Source organism: Lithobates pipiens, unplaced genomic scaffold (assembly GCF_037356315.1).
Source record: "Lithobates pipiens isolate NorthernLeopardFrog02 unplaced genomic scaffold, aLitPip1_a1.2 Scaffold_6, whole genome shotgun sequence".
NCBI lineage: Eukaryota > Metazoa > Chordata > Amphibia > Anura > Ranidae > Lithobates > Lithobates pipiens.
Window position 1 is genome coordinate 5,685,419 of NW_027507881.1, and position 20,503 is coordinate 5,705,921.

At 44.6% G+C, this 20,503-nt stretch overlaps 1 protein-coding gene across 1 annotated transcript in view; it reads right to left on the bottom strand.

Moving 5' to 3' along the window:
• The window catches only part of LOC143958203 (protein zwilch homolog), a 108,175-nt gene extending 87,828 nt beyond the window's left edge, over positions 1-20,347 (bottom strand). The window contains exons 1-2 of the mRNA XM_077467675.1: positions 20,196-20,347; positions 1,953-2,004 (exon numbers count right to left, since the gene is read on the bottom strand). Coding sequence (XP_077323801.1) covers positions 1,953-2,004; positions 20,196-20,266 — 123 coding nt within the window. The 5' untranslated portion in view covers positions 20,267-20,347. The remainder of the gene's footprint in view (positions 1-1,952; positions 2,005-20,195) is intronic.
• Positions 20,348-20,503: the final 156 nt, after the last annotated feature.

Consider the following 20,503-nt stretch of genomic DNA (forward strand, 5'->3'; position numbering starts at 1 on the left):
GAGCTATTGACAGGCTTTACTGAGTGACACTTTGATAGGGCACTGACAGGCATTACTGATTGGCACTTTTTTGGGCACCGACAGGCTTTATAGAGGGGGACAGGCTGACAGGTGATGGGCATTGATTGGCAGATGATGGGTACCTTTTGATGGGGGCTTTGCTGATAAATCGATGTGCTGATTATCAGCACAGACCCCCCCCCCCCCCCCCGAAAGGGAGAGCCGCCGATCGGCTCTCCCTGTCGACGTGAACCAAGGAAGGACATTTACTGACACTTCCTTCCTCAGTTGTGATTGGTATGAAGCCTCTGTCAGAGGCTTCATACCCACGATCAGAGTTTCGGAGCGTGTCAGACATTGTACTACTCTGGGGAAGTGAACAGAATTTTTCAGAATTTGATATTATTTTTTAACCTGTTTGCTTTCTTGTGATAAGCTGTGATTGCCCAGAGATGCTCACATGGCACAGATGGGCTGATTGGCCCTGCTTGTACTATGTGATCACATTGACCAATCACAGCTAGCAACAAAATTGTACACAGTAGATGGCATGAAAGGAAGCCACCCATTGTTTATAACTGTCATGTCACCTGCTGTGATTGGTCACAGTGATCACATGACACTGGCAGTGAGCCGGTATGCTGATCTGTCATTGGCTGAGTTTGGTGGACACAGCCATGGACAGATTGTGCCGCTGCACAGCCCCATAGGATGTCCACTCAGAAGAAGGAATGTCCTGCCCGGCCTATAGCAAATTGACGGCTGGCGACTGACATGTATGGAGGGTGTACTGAGCTGTATGTTGCGTGTTGCACTGTGTATACCGACGTGTGTAGGGTGTACTGAGCTGTATGTTGCACTGTGTATACCGACGTGTGTAGGGTGTACTGAGCTGTATGTTGCACTGTGTATACCGACATGTGTGGAGGGTGTACTGAGCTGTATGTTGCGTGTTGCACTGTGTATACCGACATGTGTGGAGGGTGTACTGAGCTGTATGTTGCGTGCTGCACTGTGTATACCGACATGTGTGGAGGGTGTACTGAGCTGTATGTTGCGTGCTGCACTGTGTATACCGACATGTGTGGAGGGTGTACTGAGCTGTATGTTGCGTGCTGCACTGTGTATACCGACATGTGTGGAGGGTGTACTGAGCTGTATGTTGCGTGTTGCACTGTGTATACCGACATGTGTGGAGGGTGTACTGAGCTGTATGTTGCGTGTTGCACTGTGTATACCGACATGTGTGGGAGGGTGTACTGAGCTGTATGTTGCGTGCTGCACTGTGTATACCGACATGTGTGGAGGGTGTACTGAGCTGTATGTTGCACTGTGTAAACTGACATGTGTGGAGGGTGTACTGAGCTGTATGTGTGCTGCACTGTGTATGCAGACATGGATGGATGACGTACTGAGCTGTATGTGTGCTGCACTGTGTATACTGACATGGATGGATGACGTACTGAGCTGTATGTGTGCTGCACTGTGTATACTGACATGGATGGATGACGTACTGAGCTGTATGTGTGCTGCACTGTGTATACTGACATGGATGGATGACGTACTGAGCTGTATGTGTGCTGCACTGTGTATACTGACATGGATGGATGACGTACTGAGCTGTATGTGTACTGCACTGTATTTCTTGATATGTAAATAAATGTGTTCTGCATGCAGGCCAACTAATTGATAATAAAATTAGTTGACAACTATTTTTATAATCAATTACATTAATTAGTCGTTTCGCGCCCCCCCCCACTCTGGAGACATACTAGCAGGTTTACCAGCTTCCACCAAAATCATCACAAATATTCTGGCTATGGGGGGGGGGGGGGGGCAGAAGCCCCTTCTATGGGTGAATGATGGATCTGAACATCTCCAAGTTCTCTGCACCACAGACTAGGTTGGTGCTATATAAAAGGAGGAGGAAAATACGAATACCCGGCACATACCTTATAGATAAAAGGCTCTCGCTGCCTCTCTTTCTTCACTTCCTTATAGATACTGCAAGAGAAAGAAGAACGTTGCACTTTAAGCAATCTACAAATCATTCCAGATTGATACTTTAAGATTTTAAATATTTGCAAATCCTCCTCAACTGAATTTCCCTCCAGTCTGTGCCTGAAAAGGTGAACTGGGAGTTTCCATCTCTATAAAAATTCAGCAATGGTAAGTTAACCGCTCCGGAAGATTTACCCCCCCTTCGTGACCAGGTCGTTTTTTTGCGATATGGCATTACTTGAACTGAAAATTGCGTGGTTGTGCGACGCTGTACCCCAATAAAATGTATGTCCTTTTTTTATACAACTTTTTGGTGGTATTTGATCACCTCTGCGGTTTTTATTTTTTTTAGCTATAAATTTAAAAAAGGACAACAATTTGGGGGGGGGGGGGGGGAGAACTATTTTTTATTTTCTGCTATAAAACACATCCAATAAAAAACATTTAACAACACACTTTTCTACATATGTTTAGGCCAAAATGTATTCTGCTACGTTATTTTGGGGGGGGGGGGGGGAAATCCCAATAAGTTATAAAATATAAATAAGGTATTTTGATTGGTTTATAGCGTCTACAACTATGGGATTTTTAAAAAATTTTTTACACTAGTAATGGTGGCGATCAGCGACTTATAGTGGGGCTGTGATACTACGGCGGACCATCGGACACTAATACCAACCAATAGAGTGATCAGTGCTAAAAACATGCACTGTCACTGTACTAATGACACTGGCTGGGACATAGGGATCGACCAATATCGTTTTTTCGGGGCCAATACGATACCGATATTTTGGCCACCTCTCCTGCCGATATTATTTGCCAATATTTTAAAAAAAATAATAAAAAATAAATAAAAATTTTTACACTGTCGTTTTAATTTTTTTTTGTTTGTTGTTTTTTATCACTGGTACAAGGAATGTAAACATCTCATGTGACAGTAATAGCCAGTGACAGGTACTCTTTATGGGGGGGTCTTTAAGACCCCAAACTGCTCCTCTGCACTTGAAAGTATTAAAAATGTCAAGATCGACGGTTTTGAATACTTTCTATTTTTTAAAACTGGCGCCTTTAAGATGGCAGTAATCCGGGAAGTGATGTCATGGCATTGTTTCCGATTACTACATCCGAGACCCAAACAAAGCATTGGCTTTGTTCGGTTCTCCGGCCAGCTGGCGGATGTTCCGGCTGGTTGCTCGGGCCTCCCGGTGGGACGAGATATCCCGGGCGATCGGCGGGTCGCTCTCCCGCTGCTTATAATAACAGCCGAGCAGCTATTACAATAAAGCAAACCCCTTGAAGCAATATCAGTAAATATCGGTCAGTTTTTTTTTAACCGCTACTTCTGAAAAAGTGAATATTGATTGCATCAATAATCAGTTGACCCCTACTGGGAAGGGGTTAACATCAGAGGCGATCAAAATGGTTAAATAATTGCCTAGCACTATGTGTACTTTGTGAGGTGCTTTTACCAGGAGAAATTATGGATTTTATTCCCTGCTTTGCAGGGACACCCCCTCGTCCCCCACTGTCACAATGGAGATCTGCCTTGTTTACATAGGAGCTCCGTTCTGCGTCTCTGCCCGATGATCATCGGGTGCCGGCAGACATCCAGTGCCCGGCACCCACAGATCGGTTTCTGCTGCGAGTAAACGCAGCAGAAGTGGCCCGCCCGCACGCCTCTCTATCCGAAAGTGCAGAATCACACTAGTGATGCACCGAAATTTCGGCCGCCGAAACATATCGGCCGATAATGGAGCCGAAAATGGGGCGTGGCCTGGGTGGGGGGCGGGGTTTCCACCCCCCGCCCCTGGTGACGCCCATCATGGGGGGTGTATAGCGCAGGAGAGCCGCCTCCGCCGCCTGTTTGATCAAAGCGCCGGGAACATCACAGCTTTCATTTCAATAGCTGTGTGTTCCCGGCCGCGCGCCGTCACACACAGCCCCTCCCCCTTGTCCGGGCACTTAGATAGACAGATCATCAGCAGGATTGGACGGATGATCTGTCTATCAAAGTGATGTTCCCGGCGCTGTTATCAAACAGGCGGCGGAGGCGGCTCTCTTCCCTGCACACAGTGCACAGGCTGGCTGCAAAATGGCACACAGGCTGCAATGGGGACACAAAGGCTGCAATGGGGACACACTGGCTGCAATGGAGACACACTGGCTGCAATGGAGACACACTGGCTGCAATGGAGACACACTGGCTGCAATGGGGACACACTGGCTGCAATGGGGACACACTGGCTGCAATGGGGACACACTGGCTGCAATGGGGACACACTGGCTGCAATGGGGACACACTGGCTGCAATGGGGACACACTGGCTGCAATGGGGACACACTGGCTGCAATGGGGACACACTGGCTGCAATGGGGACACACTGGCTGCAATGGGGACACACTGGCTGCAATGGGGACACACTGGCTGCAATGGGGACACACTGGCTGCAATGGGGGATGCCTCCTGTACCACGTCCTCTGTCTCTGACCATCTCCTGTACCATGTCCCCAGTCTCTGACCATCTCCTGTACCGTGTCCACAGTCTCTGACCATCTCCTGTACCGTGTCCACAGTCTCTGACCATCTCCTGTACCGTGTCCCCAGTCTCTGACCACCTCCTGTACCGTGTCCCCAGTCTCTGACCACCTCCTGTACCGTGTCCCCAGTCTCTGACCACCTCCTGTACCGTGTCCCCAGTCTCTGACCACCTCCTGTACCGTGTCCCCAGTCTCTGACCACCTCCTGTACCATGTATGCAGTCTCTGACCACCTCCTGTACCATGTCCCCAGTCTCTGACCACCTCCTGTACCATGTCCCCAGTCTCTGACCACCTCCTGTACCATGTCCCCAGTCTCTGACTACCTCCTGTACCATGTCCCCAGTCATTGACCACCTCCTGTACCACGTCCCCAGTCTCTGACCACCTCCTGTACCGTGTCCCCAGTCTCTGACCACCTCCTGTACCACGTCCCCAGTCTCTGACCACCTCCTGTACCACGTCCCCAGTCTCTGACCACCTCCTGTACCACGTCCCCAGTCTCTGACCACCTCCTGTACCACGTCCCCAGTCTCTGACCACCTCCTGTACCACGTCCCCAGTCTCTGACCACCTCCTGTACCACGTCCCCAGTCTCTGACCACCTCCTGTACCACGTCCCCAGTCTCTGACCACCTCCTGTACCACGTCCCCAGTCTCTGACCACCTCCTGTACCACGTCCCCAGTCTCTGACCACCTCCTGTACCACGTCCCCAGTCTCTGACCACCTCCTGTACCACGTCCCCAGTCTCTGACCACCTCCTGTACCACGTCCCCAGTCTCTGACCACCTCCTGTACCACGTCCCCAGTCTCTGACCACCTCCTGTATAAAAATATTTTTTAAAAACAGTCATTTTCGGTATCTGTGCTGTTTCGGTATCGGTTTTCGGCCTAGTGTATTTTTCATTTTCGGTATCGGTTTCGGCACCAAAAAACCCATTCGGTGCATCCCTAAATCACACATTATATAAACATACACATACACATACATATACATATACACACACAGGAGGCCACCCTGTAGCAGTCCTTAAAGTGATACTAAAGGATCGTTTTTTTTATTTTTATTTTTTAAATAAAAAAACGTGTCATACTTACCTCCACTGTGCAGCTCGTTTTGCACAGAGTGGCCACGAACATCCATTGGTGACTGTCAGGTGACTGTCCGGTCAGGTGTTTTTTTTTCACCTTAATGCATAGGATGCATTAAGGTGAAAAAACAAGAAGGTTGACAATCCCTTTAAAGTGGGAGTCCGCCGGGACTCCGCGTTTTTTATTTTTTTAAAAGCCAGCAGCTACAAATACTGCAGCTGCTGACTTTTAAAATAGTGACACTTACCCGCCCAGCGCGCCCGCGATGTCGGCACCCGAAGCCGATCTCTCGATCGTCTCTCGGGTATTGCCGCCGCCATATTGGGTATGGGAATCAGGAAGTGGAGCCTTTCGGCTTCATTTCCCGGTTCCCTACTGCGCATGCGCGAGTCGCGCTGCGCAATAAGGATGGACCACGCTGTCTCTGGGATCCGTGTGTTTCCCAGCAGGCAGCGGGGGACTTTCGGAAAGGGGCGTAATCTACGCCCCTTTCCGCAGAGAGCTATCCAGGAAGTGGGTGCATACCTGTACTGTACAGGTTCCTGCACCCCCCTCCCCCCTGAAAGGTGCCAATTGTGGCGCCGGAGGGGAGGGGGGGGAGGATTCCAATGAGCGGAAGGTCCACTTTAGGGTGGACCTCCGCTTTAAGTGGTTAAAGAGCTGACACCCTTGTATCTTAACATTGATGGTGAACCTTGACACCCCCAGATGTTTTGGAACTGCATTTCCCGTGATTCTCATGCACTCTGCAGAGTAGTTGAGCATCATGGGAAATGTAGTTCCAAAACATCTGGGGGTGCCAAGGTTCACCATCACTGGTCTAGAGAGCCTGGAAGCAGCATGCAGCCAGTTTAAGTCTGAAGAATCAGAATCCTCCGAGACAAAACTTTTTCTCATAGTTTTGGATTGGGAAAAGAATTAGAACCCCTGTCATGTTTTAATGTTTTAGACTGGGAAAGCACGGAGAAACAAACATTTTGGTTTTGTAAAAAGCGGCACATATCACACACACAGTAAACATTTTTAGGAGCACATTTAACCATTTGGTCGCCCCCAGATGTTAACCGCTTCTGAGCCAGTGTCATTAGTACAGTGACAGTGTGTACTATTATCACTGAATTAATGTCACTGGTGAGGACAGTCTATCTCCCGCTCAGCGTCAGTGTCAAGACTGTCCGCCGCAATATTGCAGTCCCCGCTACAAGTCGCTGATTGCCACTGTTACCAGTATAAAAATATATAAATAAAAATGTCAGTATATATCCCATAGTTTGTAGACGCTATAAAAACTCACACACCAATCAATATACACTAATCGGGGGGGTTTATTTTTATTTATTTTTTTACCAAAGACATGTAGCAGAATACTTTTTTTATCCAAAATTTATGAAGAATATTTTACTTCTTAAATTATTTTATTGGATATGTTTTAGAACAAAGCAAAAAAAAAAAAAACAAAAAAAAAATAGTTTTTTTATTTTCAAAATTTTCTTAATTTTTTAATTTATAGCGCAAAAATAAAAAACCCAGTGGTGATCAAATACCACCAAAAGAAAGCTTGATTTGTGTGAAAAAGGTGATATAAATGTAATTTGGGTACAGCGTCGCATGACCGCGCAATTTCCACTTAAAGTAGCGCAATGCTGAATTGCAAAAAAAAAAAAATGCCATGGTCATGAAGGGGAGTAAAATCTTCCACAGCTGAGGTGGTTACTTAAGTTTTGCATAGAGTGTGTCGCCCATCATGGACATCCCCCCCTATTTGTCTTTTTTTACTGTTATCACTGAAAATTAAAGAAAATCCCAAATTTTGGGATTATTAATAAACAGGATTTATATAGCGCCAACAGTTTGCGCAGTGCTTTACAATATAAAAAGGGGGGCAATACAAGTTACAATACAAGATGGCCAGGCTCATAAGAGAACCAGAACAGGAATAGAGGAGAAATCTTCCAAATGGGGACACTAGTTGTGGTGACAACCAGGGATTCCCTCAGTTTGGATATATTTCCTCTCACTTCCTGTTTCCTCTATGGGACAGGAAGTGAAGATAAATCTCCCCAATGGGGCACAGATGGTAAAAAAGAAAGAGAAATATTATAACCTTCCTCTTACTCTCTGCAAAATAACAAAAACATGATTTGCCTATAGTTCTACTACTATACTTGCCAACTGCCTAACTGGGAAAATACGTCATTACTTTGACGTTAAATACCAAGTTATGGCTGCAGCTAGATGCCATAACCGGTAACCGCGGTATTTTCCTTTTCCCTCAGGTGCCAGACTTTCATATAAAAGTGGTCCCTGTGGTGGATTTGTCACAGGATCACTTTTAGAAGCAGCGGGAGAGGTTAGCGCCCCCCTCCCGATCACAGAGTCCGGGAACCATCCGGCTTCGGGAGTGCCTTGCCATTGAGATAAACGATGGCAAGATTGCCGCCACACATGTCTATGCCCTTGGAGGACCTAGACATCACTTCTGGTTCTCAGTTTTTTTTCCCCTTAAAAGTGAAGTAAAAGTTTTTGTTTTGTTTTTTCCTATTCATACTTACCTAGGTGGATGCTTCATCTGTCCCCCCCCCCCCAGACCCTCTGAACTGAAAACCAAGCGATCAAACATCACTGATCGCTCGGTTTTCAGAGCTCCGTGAGCAGAGAGATGTAGACTGTCAGTCACAGCTCTCTGCTCAACTCCCTCCTCGCTCAGGGGGCGGAGCGGCCGTCTTAGGCTCTCGGTGGCTCGAGGAGGGGGCGGAGAGGCCGTCTTAGGCTCTCGGTGGCTCGAGGAGGGGGCGGAGAGGCCGTCTTAGGCTCTCGGTGGCTCGAGGAGGGGGCGGAGAGGCCGTCTTAGGCTCTCGGTGGCTCGAGGAGGGGGCGGAGAGGCCGTCTTAGGCTCTCGGTGGCTCGAGGAGGGGGCGGAGAGGCCGTCTTAGGCTCTCGGTGGCTCGAGGAGGGGGCGGAGAGGCCGTCTTAGGCTCTCGGTGGCTCGAGGAGGGGGCAGAGAGGCCGTCTTAGGCTCTCGGTGGCTCGAGGAGGGGGCAGAGAGGCCGTCTTAGGCTCTCGGTGGCTCGAGGAGGGGGCAGAGAGGCCGTCTTAGGCTCTCGGTGGCTCGAGGAGGGGGCAGAGAGGCCGTCTTAGGCTCTCGGTGGCTCGAGGAGGGGGCGGAGCGGCCGTATTAGGCTCTCAGTGGCTCGAGGAGGGGGCGGAGCGGCCGTATTAGGCTCTCAGTGGCTCGAGGAGGGGGCGGAGCGGCCGTATTAGGCTCTCAGTGGCTCGAGGAGGGGGCGGAGTGGCCATCTTAGGCTCTCAGTGGGTCGCTGGGAGGCTGAGACGGGTGACAGTCCAGGCACCTGGCAGATCTAGACTCGTGGTCGGGATGATGCGGTGCCTGGACTCCTGGACTGACATTGGTGACGTCAGCTGAAAAAGGGTCAACAGAAGTGCAAAACGAACTGCACTCTTATGATCCATAGGAGAAGTACAGTCAAACGAGCTCAGGCTGGACTTCTCCTTTAACCACTTACAGACTGGAAAATTTTCCCCCTTAATGACCGGGCCATTTTTTGCGATACGGCACTGCGTCGCTTCAACTGACAATTGCGCGGTTGTGTGATGCTGTACCAAAAAAACAAAAATTGGCAGCCTTTTTTCCCCACAAACAGAGCTTTCTTTTGGTGGTATTTGATCACCTCTGCGGTTTTTATTTTTTGCCTATAAACAAAAAAAGCGACAATTTTGAAGAAAAAAAAAAAAAAACAATATTTATTTTTGCTATAATAAATAGCCCAAAATCAAAAATAAATAAAGTCTTCATCAGGTTAGGCAAATAAAATTAAAAAAAATTTGCAATAAGCGTATATTGACAGTTATCATTTCTGCAAAATAAGGGATAGATTTATGGCATTTTTATTATTAATTTAGATTTTTACTAGTAATGGCGGTGATCTGCGATTTTTAGCGGGACTGCGACATTGCAGTGGACAGATTGGACACTTGATACTTTTTTGGGACCATTGACATTTATACAGCGATCAGAGCTAAAAATAGCCACTGATTACTGTATAAATGTCACGGGCAGGGAAGGGGTTAACACTAGGGGGCGATTAAGGTGTTAAATGTGTTCCCTGGGGTGTGTTTCTAACTGTATGTGGGCTGGGCTGACTGGAGGAGGAGAGAGATCGCTGTTCCTTCCTAATCACTAGGAACAGCAGAACTCTCTCTAACTCCCCTGTCAGAATGGAGATATGTCTGTTTACATTGACAGATCCCCGTTCTGGCTCTCATTCCCGCCGCCGGCCACCCGTATCGTGTCCCCAGCCGTACCCCAGATCTCTCCATAAAAGAGGACCTGTCATGCTGTATTGTTATCAGAAGAGAGGTTTACATTCATTGCGATAGCAGTAAAAGTGATCAATTTTTTTTTTTTTTTTTTTTTTTTTTTTTAAAAGGGGCATGTAATAAAAAAAAAAAAAACATATGCATTCGCTACTGCGCGTGCGGATAGAGACACTTAAAATAAAAACATTTATATATATATATATATATATATATATATATATATATATATATATATATATATATATATAAATAATGTTTTATTTTAAGTGTCTCTATCCGCACGCGCAGTAGAGAATGCATATGTAAACTGTGTTTGCACCATACATGTGAGGTATTGCCATGAATGTTAGAGCGAGAGCAATAATTCTGGCACTAGACCTCCTCTGTAACTCTAAACAGGTAACCTGTAAAAAAAAATAAAAAAAAAAATTTTTTTTTTAAAACACATGCCGACCAACGCACAACTATATACGTCGCCAGAATGGAACGGCTGGTCAAAAGGGCGTACAGGTACATCCCCTTTAAGATGCGGCATTGTGGGCACATGCCGCATGCTCCGTGGCCGCAGCTCCCATGGACTATGTCCACGATCGTGTCACAGAGCGGAAGAATGGGGAGATACCTATGTAAGCAAGGCATTTCCCCGTTCTGTCATCAGGAGCAGTGATCGCTGTCCTGTCAGTGGTAGCCCACCCCCCCCCCACAGTTAGAATCACTCCCTAGGACACACCTTAACCCCTTGATCGCCCCCTAGTGTTTAACCCCTTCCCTGCCAGTGTCATTTACACAGTAATCAGTGAATTTTTATAGCACTGATCGCTGTATAAATGACAATGGTCCAAAAATAGTATCAAAAGTGTCCGATGTGTCCGCCTTAATGTCGCAGTCATGGAATAAATAAATAAATATTGCAAATAACCGCTATTACTAATAAAAAAAAAAAAATAATAATAATAATGCCATAAAATTATCCCCTATTTTGTAGACGCTATAACTTTTGCGCAAACCAATCAATAAACGCTTATTGTGATTGTTTTTACCAAAAATAGGTAGAAGAATACATATCGGCCTAATCTGAGGAAGAAAAAAAAAAAAGTTTTTTATTAGAAATTAGATTTTTTTTTTTTATCTAAAAAATTTGATTTTTTTTGGGGGGGGGGGGGGGATATTATGGCAAAAAGTAAAAAAAAAAAAAATTTACACTTATTTTTTGTTTATAGCGCAAAAAATAAAAACCGCAGGAGGTGATCAAATACCACCAAAAGAAAGCTTTATTTGTGGGAAAAAAGGGACGTCAATTTTGTTTGGGTGCAATGCCACACGACCGCGCAATTATCAGTTAAAGCGACGCAGTGCCGAATTGCAAAATGTGCTCTGGTCAGGAAGAGGTAAATTCTTCCGGGGGCTGTGGTTAAAAAACGTCGCCTATGGAGATTTTTAAGTACCGTAGTTTGTCGCCATTCCACGAGGGTGCGCAATTTTAAAGCGTGACATGTTCGGTATCTATGTACTCTGCGTTATATCATCTTTCATATTATACAAAAAAATTGGGGTATATACAGCGGGTAAAATACGTATTGAACATGTAATAATTTTTCTAGGTAAATAGATTTCTAAAAGGTGCTATTGACATGAAATTTTCCCCCACATGTCGGTGACAATCCATACATACAAAGACACCCAAACGAATACGTTCAGAAATGAAGTTCTGTGTAATAAAATGGAAGGACACAGGGAACATGTACTGAACACGCTAAACTGAAATGTATTTAATACTTGGTACAAAATCCTTTGTTGGTAAGGAAGGCTTCAAGACGCCTCCTGTATGAAGAAACGAGTCGCATGCGTTGCTCAGGTGTGATTTTGCTCTTCAAATCTTGAAGGTTCCGTGGGCCTCTTCTATGAACTCTGATCTTTAGTTCTTTCCAAAGATTTTCTATTGGATTCAAGTCAGGTGATTGGCTGAGCCATTCTAGCAGATTTATTTTCTTTGAAATCTATTGAGAGTTTCCTTGGCTTTGTGTGTTGGTATCATTGTCTTGCTGAAATGTCCTCCCTTCGTTTCATCTTCACCATCCTGCAAGATGGCAGCAAATGTTATCAAGAATGTCTTGGTGTTAGAGCTGCACGATTCTGGCCAAAATGAGAATTACATTTTTTTTTGCTTAGAATAAAAAGATCACGATTCTCGTGACGTAAAATCTTTCACATTATACAAAAAAAAAAAAAAAAAAAAAAAAAAATGGGCTAACATTACTGGTTAGTTTTCTTTTTTTTTATTCATTAATTTTTTTCCCCAAAAAATTGCTTTTGAAAGAGCGCTCCGCAAATACAGTGTGACATAAAATATTGCAATAACCACATTTTATTCTCTAGGGTCTCTACTAAAAAAAAAATATATATATAATAATAATAATATTATAATATATATTTGGGTGTTCCAAGTAATTTTCTAGCAAAAAAAAAAAAAAAAGATTTTATATCTTGAAACCAACAAACGTCAGAAAGAGGTTTAGTGTTTTAAGCTAAAGTAATAGACAAAAGTATCCCTGCGCTATCAAAAATCTATTAAAGCGGGAGTCCACCGGGACTCTGCGTTTTTTTTTTTTTTTTTTTTTTTTTAAAAGCCAGCAGCTACAAATACTGCAGCTGCTGACTTTTAAATAGTGACACTTACCTGTCCAGCGCGCCCGCGATGTCGGCACCCGAAGCCGATCGCTCGCTCGTCTATCGGGTCCTGCCGCCGCCATCTTGGGTATGGGAATCAGGAAGTGGAGCCTTTCGGCTTCATTTCCCGGTTCCCTACTGCGCATGCGCGAGCCGCGCGGCGCAATCCGGACGGTCCCCGCTGCCTCTGGGAGCTGTGTGTTTCCCAGCAGGCAGCGGGGCACTTGCTGAAGGGGGCGGGCGCTTGCGGAAAGGGGCATAACGTACGCCCCTTTCCGCAGAGAGCTAGCCCGGAAGTGGGTGCAGTTACCTGGATTATCCAGGTAACTGCACCCCCCTCCCCCCTGAAAGGTGCCGATTGTGGCGCCGGAGGGGGGGGGGGATTCCGATGAGCGGAGGTCCATTTTAGGGTGGACCTCCGCTTTAAGCCTCAATTAGGGTTGCAGCCAAACACTGACAGAGGTATAAGCCCTACCACTGAAACATATAGCAACAAATCAAATAAATGGTGTTGCGCTCCCTTAAACTAAATAATATTAATCCATGAAATGCTAACCAATAAAAACATAAATTATCTGTGCATAAATTCTGATTCCCGTGATAAATCGTGATCAGTGATCAAAGTGACTAGTGCAACAAAGCATTCCAAACGAATATATATATATATATATATATACACATAAAAAAGTAATACAAACAATTCATCAAGATAAATCTGAGAATATCCGCATTAAAACAGCGCTCTGTAGAAAGTCCTTTACAGAAATAGCAATGTACGAGCAATCACTAAAAAGTTCTTAATGTGCAGATAAGGTGTCTATAGTGATCTAATCAGCATTGCACGGTGATCAAAGTGCTGTCGACCTTTCTTCCACCATAAACCGGGAGTGCGTCACCACATGCGATGCGTACCCCCTAGGGGGTTAAACTCACCAGACACTGCTGAAAACACAAGCCTTAAGGAGTAGTCACTTCCTTGAGTATGGTAATATATCACCTTAGCGTTGCAGTTCCAAACAGTCCTCCAAGTTTGTCATAAAAATAAAACAAAGTGTGCACATAGCATAATACTGTTTTATTTTTTAAAAGGTTCGCACAAAATAATAAAATCACCCATTTAAATATCTGCGTACATTGTTTAAAACATCATCAGCATTTCAAAATTGTGTACTTCACCGATTATTCAGATCCCCGAGCCATCCACAAGTGTTCCTCTGTGTACACTGTGCATCACTTCCTGGTCTGTGGTCAGCGGTGGAGCGCACACCTCACTTCCGGTAGCGTCGTGTAGGCCACGCCCTGACGCGTTTCGTCACTTCCGACTTCAACAGAGGGCGTGGCTACACGACGCCGACGGCCAATATATATTCAACAGTCTCACACCCTGTCAACCAATCACGTAGCCCTGCACTATCCAGCCCACATGACGCTGCACATCGTCATGGTAACCGGACGCGGCCAGCTCGGTTCTCAATACAGGGGAGAGATAATTGAATGAACACAAACGATCGCCGAACTACTGGCGACCTCCTTAGCAGAACAGGCAAAATGAACATTACGCCAAAAACAATACATGAAAGAAAGAAACATAGACCTCCTAATTAAAATTACCCTTAATATACACATAAATAAAAATATAAATACAAAATTACATAGTACAGGAAGATAGTGAACTACCCATTAGATCCTCACATGATCCATGTATGTTTGTGTAATATGTGAGCAAGGACCTATATACACATACAAGGTCCATAAGCTGTCTCCCTAAGAGATACATCCTATTTAGAAAGAGCTAGTGTGTATGTCATGTGCATCATCCAAAATATACCTATACTTATACATGTATAGGCCGGCTTTAAAATATACCCTTTTTGTTTTGGTATATATATATATATATATATATGTAAAGAAATAGAAACCACATATATAAAATCGCATAGACCAAAGTGAAAATCGCATAAAATCACCTTATAGTGATGAATACCAATAAATAGATTTTCTTACTCGGTGTAAATAGAAACACATAAAATCGCATAAATAGAAAAGAAATCGCATATACCCATAAAGTGATAAATGCAAATAAATAAAGTATCACACAAAGTGTGTATAAAGCAAAATTAAATAGTGAAACATTCAGTGCAAACAAATGTAGAAGTCTCTCAAACTGCAAACAAAAATAAAAAAAGTGGCAAAAAAATCCGTAAAGTGCTTCTCGTAGTAGCAGGTGCAATACAACGTAAACTGTGCACACTCTGGTGTCTCTTCAGTGTCCCGCAGTTAACATATAGGGTGGCCCCTTACCTTACTGCTGTAAGGCAAACAGCATAAAGAGACCAAGGTCTCAGATGGTGACAGCGGTGTACCCTTAGTTCCAAGCTAGGAGGACTTCTCCCCACATTAAGGCAGGATCTCACAGAGAAGGAAACAGGAGGGCTCCAAATGGTGAAGTATGTATACACTTTTATTACAAAACTCAAACAAATGGAAAGGTACTCACAAACAAATCAGTTTAAAAATGCCAGATAGCAGTTTAAAATGTTCCTTTTTCGTCTCTCAGACGTGGCTTCCTGTATCCACAAGCACTTCCTTCCCACGCGTATCGTCATGTGACTTCATCAGGGATGTAGTCTTTTTTCACTTACACACAAAGTCTATTCCATTGACAAATTGTTACAATGTTTATACTTAAGTTCAACTGATAAAGAATGTTTTGATTCTTGGCAAACTGCCCAGATTTTCTCTTCCTTTCTTTTGAGGGGTGTGGCTTCAGAAGAGCAGAGAGAATTGTTTGCATAGAAAGAATTGTGAAACACTTTAGTCAAGGTCGCCATAATGATTCTTGGCCATTAATTGTGCTCTACTTGGTGCATTTTTCCCCATTCATCCTTCCTTCAATGATATGAAGTTTGCCAGTACCACCGGCCCCACACCATGATGTTCTCACCTACAAACCTCACTGTTGGTATGGGGGGTGTTTTTGATGTGCCATGTGACCTCCAAACATGGTATGTATTATGACATCCAAAGAATTCCATTTTGGTCTCCTCTGACCAGACTATATTCTCCCCGTATTTCACAGGCTTGTCTAAATGTTGTGCAGCAAACTTTAAACGAGCTTCAACATGCTTCTTCTCCAGCAATGGAGCCTTGTGTGGTGAGCGTGCATACAGGCCATGGGGGGGTGAGTGCATTATTTATTGTTGTATCCGCTAATTCTAGATCTTTCTGAAGCTCTCCACAAGTGCTCCTTGGCTCTTAGACAATTCTTCGGATCGTTCTTTTCACTCTTGCAAGGAAGCCCCTGGCTGTGGTCGGTTTATGAATTGATGTTCTTTCCACTTCTGGATTATGGCCCCAACAGTGCTCACTGGAACATTCAGACGTTTAAAAATCCTTCTGTAACCAATGCCATCAGTATGTTTTAAAACAATAAGGTTGCAAAGGTCTCGAGAGAGCGCTTTGCTTTTACGCATCATAAGATGTTTGTTGTGTGACACCTTGGTAATGAGACACCTTTTTATAGGCCAGGGACATGCAATTAGCCGGACCTCCAGTTGTTGCGGAACTACAAGTTCCATGAGGAATAGCGAGACTGATAGCCACAAGCATGACACCCAGAGGCAGAGGCATGATGGGACTTGTAGTTTTGCAACAGTTGGAGGACCACTAATTGCATATCCCTGCTATAGGCCATCAGTGGAGACTGAACCAGCTGATATTAATTTGTGCTGACAATTTCATGTCAATAGCCCCTTAACAAATATATTTACCTAGAAAACTGGCGACGTGTTCAATACTTATTTTACCCGCTGTATTGTAAAAGAAGCACCACCCATCCCCCCCCCCCATAAAAAAAAAAAAAAGGATACTAGGGACGTTAGAGGCAACAATATATGAAAAAGATATAGAAATGTATTATGATAAAATATATGGTGTAAACACCACCAACAAGAAATGACATATATAGCAAAAGCAAAATAGTATAACAGATATAAAACAAATGCAGATCCTTCAGTATTACACCCAACGCGTTTCTGGACCTGTGTAGAGTCCTTTCTTCAGGGGAATTTTGTTTGAAGTAATATTGATATTCTATAATGAGACAAATTCACACATGAGATTCATATTCAGGGTTACATATACACATACATATTCTGTAACCCTGCATATGAATCTCATGTGTGAATTTGTCTCATTATAGAATATCAATATTACTTCAAACAAAATGCCCCTGAAGAAAGGACTCTACACAGGTCCAGAAACGCGTTGGGTGTAATACTTAAGGATCTGCATTTGTTTTATATCTGTTATACTATTTTGCTTATGCTATATGTCATTTCTTGTTGGTGGTGTTTGTACCATACATTTTATCATAATACATTTCTATATCTTTTTCATATATTGTTGAATTGCCTCTAAAAGCAGGGCTCGACAAACCCAGGCACCAGGTCGCCATGGCAACCAGAAATCGCACCCTGGCGCCTAGGCTGCCACCAGCCCACTCACTATCGATGCCCCAGGCATGCAGTGCATTAACACTGACCGCCGTTCTCCTCCCTTCTCCACACCCAGCGGGCGCTTGATGCTTGCCAGAGCCGCTGAGTGTGTGAAACTGACAAGTAACTGAGAGGGAAGGATCTGTCAGATTTGAGCTTGATGTCGGGGGTGGGCAGGACCCGGCTGGTCAAACACCAGCCAATGTGATCTGGGCGGGCCACTACGTGTATGTGACCCCACCCCTTTCGTTAAGCAGCACAATCATTGGCTGGTGTTTGATAGCTGCTGGGTCGCACCCACCCCGGCCACCCCCCACATTAAGCTCACTTCTGACAGCTCCTCTCTGTTACTTGTCCGTTTCACAGTTACTGAGTGTTCAGTGTGCAACCTGCCAGTGCCAATCGGTGCCATCTGCCACTGCCAACCAGTGCCACCTGCCAGTGTCACTGCCAATCAGTGCCATCTATCAGTGCCACCGCCAATCAGTGGCACCTGCCAGTGCCATTAGTGCCACCTGCCAATGCCTACCAGTGCCACCTGCCAATCAGTGCCACTGCCATCTATCAGTGCCACCTGCCAATTAGAGCCACGTGCCAGCGCCACCTTCCAGTGCCAACCAATGCCACCTGCCAGTGCCAATAGTGCCACCTGCAATTTCCAAACCAGTGCCACCTGCCAATGCCTGCCAGTGCCACTGCCAATCAGTGCCACCTGCCAGCACCACCTGCCAGTGCCAACGGGCAACCAGTGCCATCTGATGAAATAAGGGGAAATAGACTTGGCGCTATACCTTTAAGTTGCAATATTAAATGGTGAAAAGCAAAATTTTAATTTAAAAAATTATAATTTATATAAATTTTCCAGCTTGCTGGTAAGTGATAAAAACCACAAACAGTTCTATTTATAACAACCACTTATCTTTAGTGATTTTTTTAAAACTCTAATGATTTTTTAAAAGGAAACCACATACACCTGTGTTAGTACCGTGAAAGTGCTAACCTTATTATGCGAAATAAACCATAAATAAACATACAATTACTATGATTGGTAATAAAATGCAAGTGACAACCATTAAAAAACCCAAGTGAAATTTGAGCATAAAATATCAAAAGCAATTAAAAAAGGTATTCCTAAAAGTTAATTTATATCAAACTAATATCAAATTCATAAAATGTTAATTAGTGAAAATCCCACTTTTTCATAAGCAGTGTACTGAGTGCCACATCCTAAATAGCATGTGAATAATAACAAGTGAAAAATAATAATTTGATGAACAGTGAAAAATCTTCCGTGAGTGTCTTCAAAACAGTGTCTGCAACTGCTGCTCCCATAATAAGGTTAGCACTTTCACGGTACTAACACAGGTGTATGTGGTTTCCTTTTAAAAAATCATTAGAGTTTTAAAAAAATCACTAAAGATAAGTGGTTGTTATAAATAGAACTGTTTGTGGTTTTTTTTTTATCACTTTCCAGCAAGCTGGAAAATTTATATAAATTATAGTTTTTTTAATTTAAATTTTGCTTTTCACCATTTAATATTGCAACTTAAAAGGTATAGCGCCAAGTCTATTTCCCCTTATTTCATCAGTATTTCCACCCACATAGGGTGGGAAATTAAATAGAGACCGCTCATACCACAATTATACCAATTTGCCCCATAGCGCAACCTCCCCCCACCTTTACTTTTTACTAACCAGTGCCATCTGTCAGTCCCAAACCAGTGCCACCTGCCAGCGCCAACCAGTGCCATCTGTCAGTCCCAAACCAGTGCCACCTGCCAGTGCCAACCAGTGCCATCTGTCAGTCCCAAACCAGTGCCACCTGCTAGAGCCAACCAGTGCCATCTGTCAGTCCCAAACCAGTGCCACCTGCTAGAGCCAACCAGTGCCATCTGTCAGTCCCAAACCAGTGCCACCTGCCAGCGCCAACCAGTGCCATCTGTCAGTCCCAAACCAGTGCCACCTGCTAGAGCCAACCAGTGCCATCTGTCAGTCCCAAACCAGTGCCACCTGCCAGCGCCAACCAGTGCCATCTGTCAGTCCCAAACCAGTGCCACCTGCCAGCGCCAACCAGTGCCATCTGTCAGTCCCAAACCAGTGCCACCTGCCAGCGCCAACCAGTGCCATCTGTCAGTCCCAAACCAGTGCCACCTGCTAGAGCCAACCAGTGCCATCTGTCAGTCCCAAACCAGTGCCACCTGCCAGCGCCAACCAGTGCTATCTGTCAGTCCCAAACCAGTGCCACCTGCCAGCGCCAACCAGTGCCATCTGCCAATTCCAAACCAGTGCCACCAACCAGTGCCACCTGCTAGAGCCAACCAGTTCCATCTGCTGCCAGCCTTACTCTTTCTGGTCAGCCCATAACCCTGATGTAATAGCATTACATTGGAGTTATTGACTGGGTGCTCCGTTGTGAGTTGGGGGGGTGAAAATTACTGGCCTTACCCCGGGAGCTGACAATCCATACCACTCTTAAAAAAACTGGCCTAACTTTTTTAACTGGCTCCTAGATTCAAAGCAAATTTGTCAAGCTCTGCTCTAAAGTCCCTAGTATCTTTTTATCTTTTTTTTTTTTCTTTTGGGGGGGGGGGGGGGGTGCTTCTTTTATAATACTGCTCATTTGGCATGTCGGCAACATGTAGGTCCTGTTGGTTGCATTCCTATATGTATTAAAAGTGTATTTCCCCCGTACAAAAATTGTGTTCGAAAAAACACTGTACAAATACAGCGTGGCATTAAAAAATTGCAACACCTGCCATTTTATCCTGCTAAAAAATTTTTAAAAAAAATACACACACACACATATATATATATATTTGGGGGCTCCAATATTTTTTTTTTTTTATAGCAAAAAATACTGATTTAAACAACAAATGTCATAACGAAAGGCCTGGTCCTTAAGTGGTTAATTAAAAAAAAAAAAAAAAAGGAAATGTAAACAGGAAATGGCGGTAACGCATAGCAACCAAAAAGTCAGATAAAGTTGTGATTGGTTGCTATGGACACCACAGAATGAAGAAGTGACATTCTCCTCCCGGTGTGTCCAATGAGGTGACACTCACCCGCTGAGGAAGGAGAAGAGCTCACTGGCCGCCCCGTGCCGGTCCCTCCACATCCTCCCCTCCTCTGCCATCCGAACTGCGCGCCCTGTCACTCCGGGGTCACCGCCCCGGAAGTACTCCCGCACTCCCTACTACTGGAAACAAGAAACTTCGAAGAAAACAGCTTAAAAACCACAAAATATCCACCGAAACGAAAAATGGAACGTAAAGCTCTCCGAATTTTACTGATTTGAAGTGATCTGTAGCGCCTCATAAACGTCACTTCCGGGTCTCTACGCACCCCCGGAAGTACCTCCGTCCTCCCTACT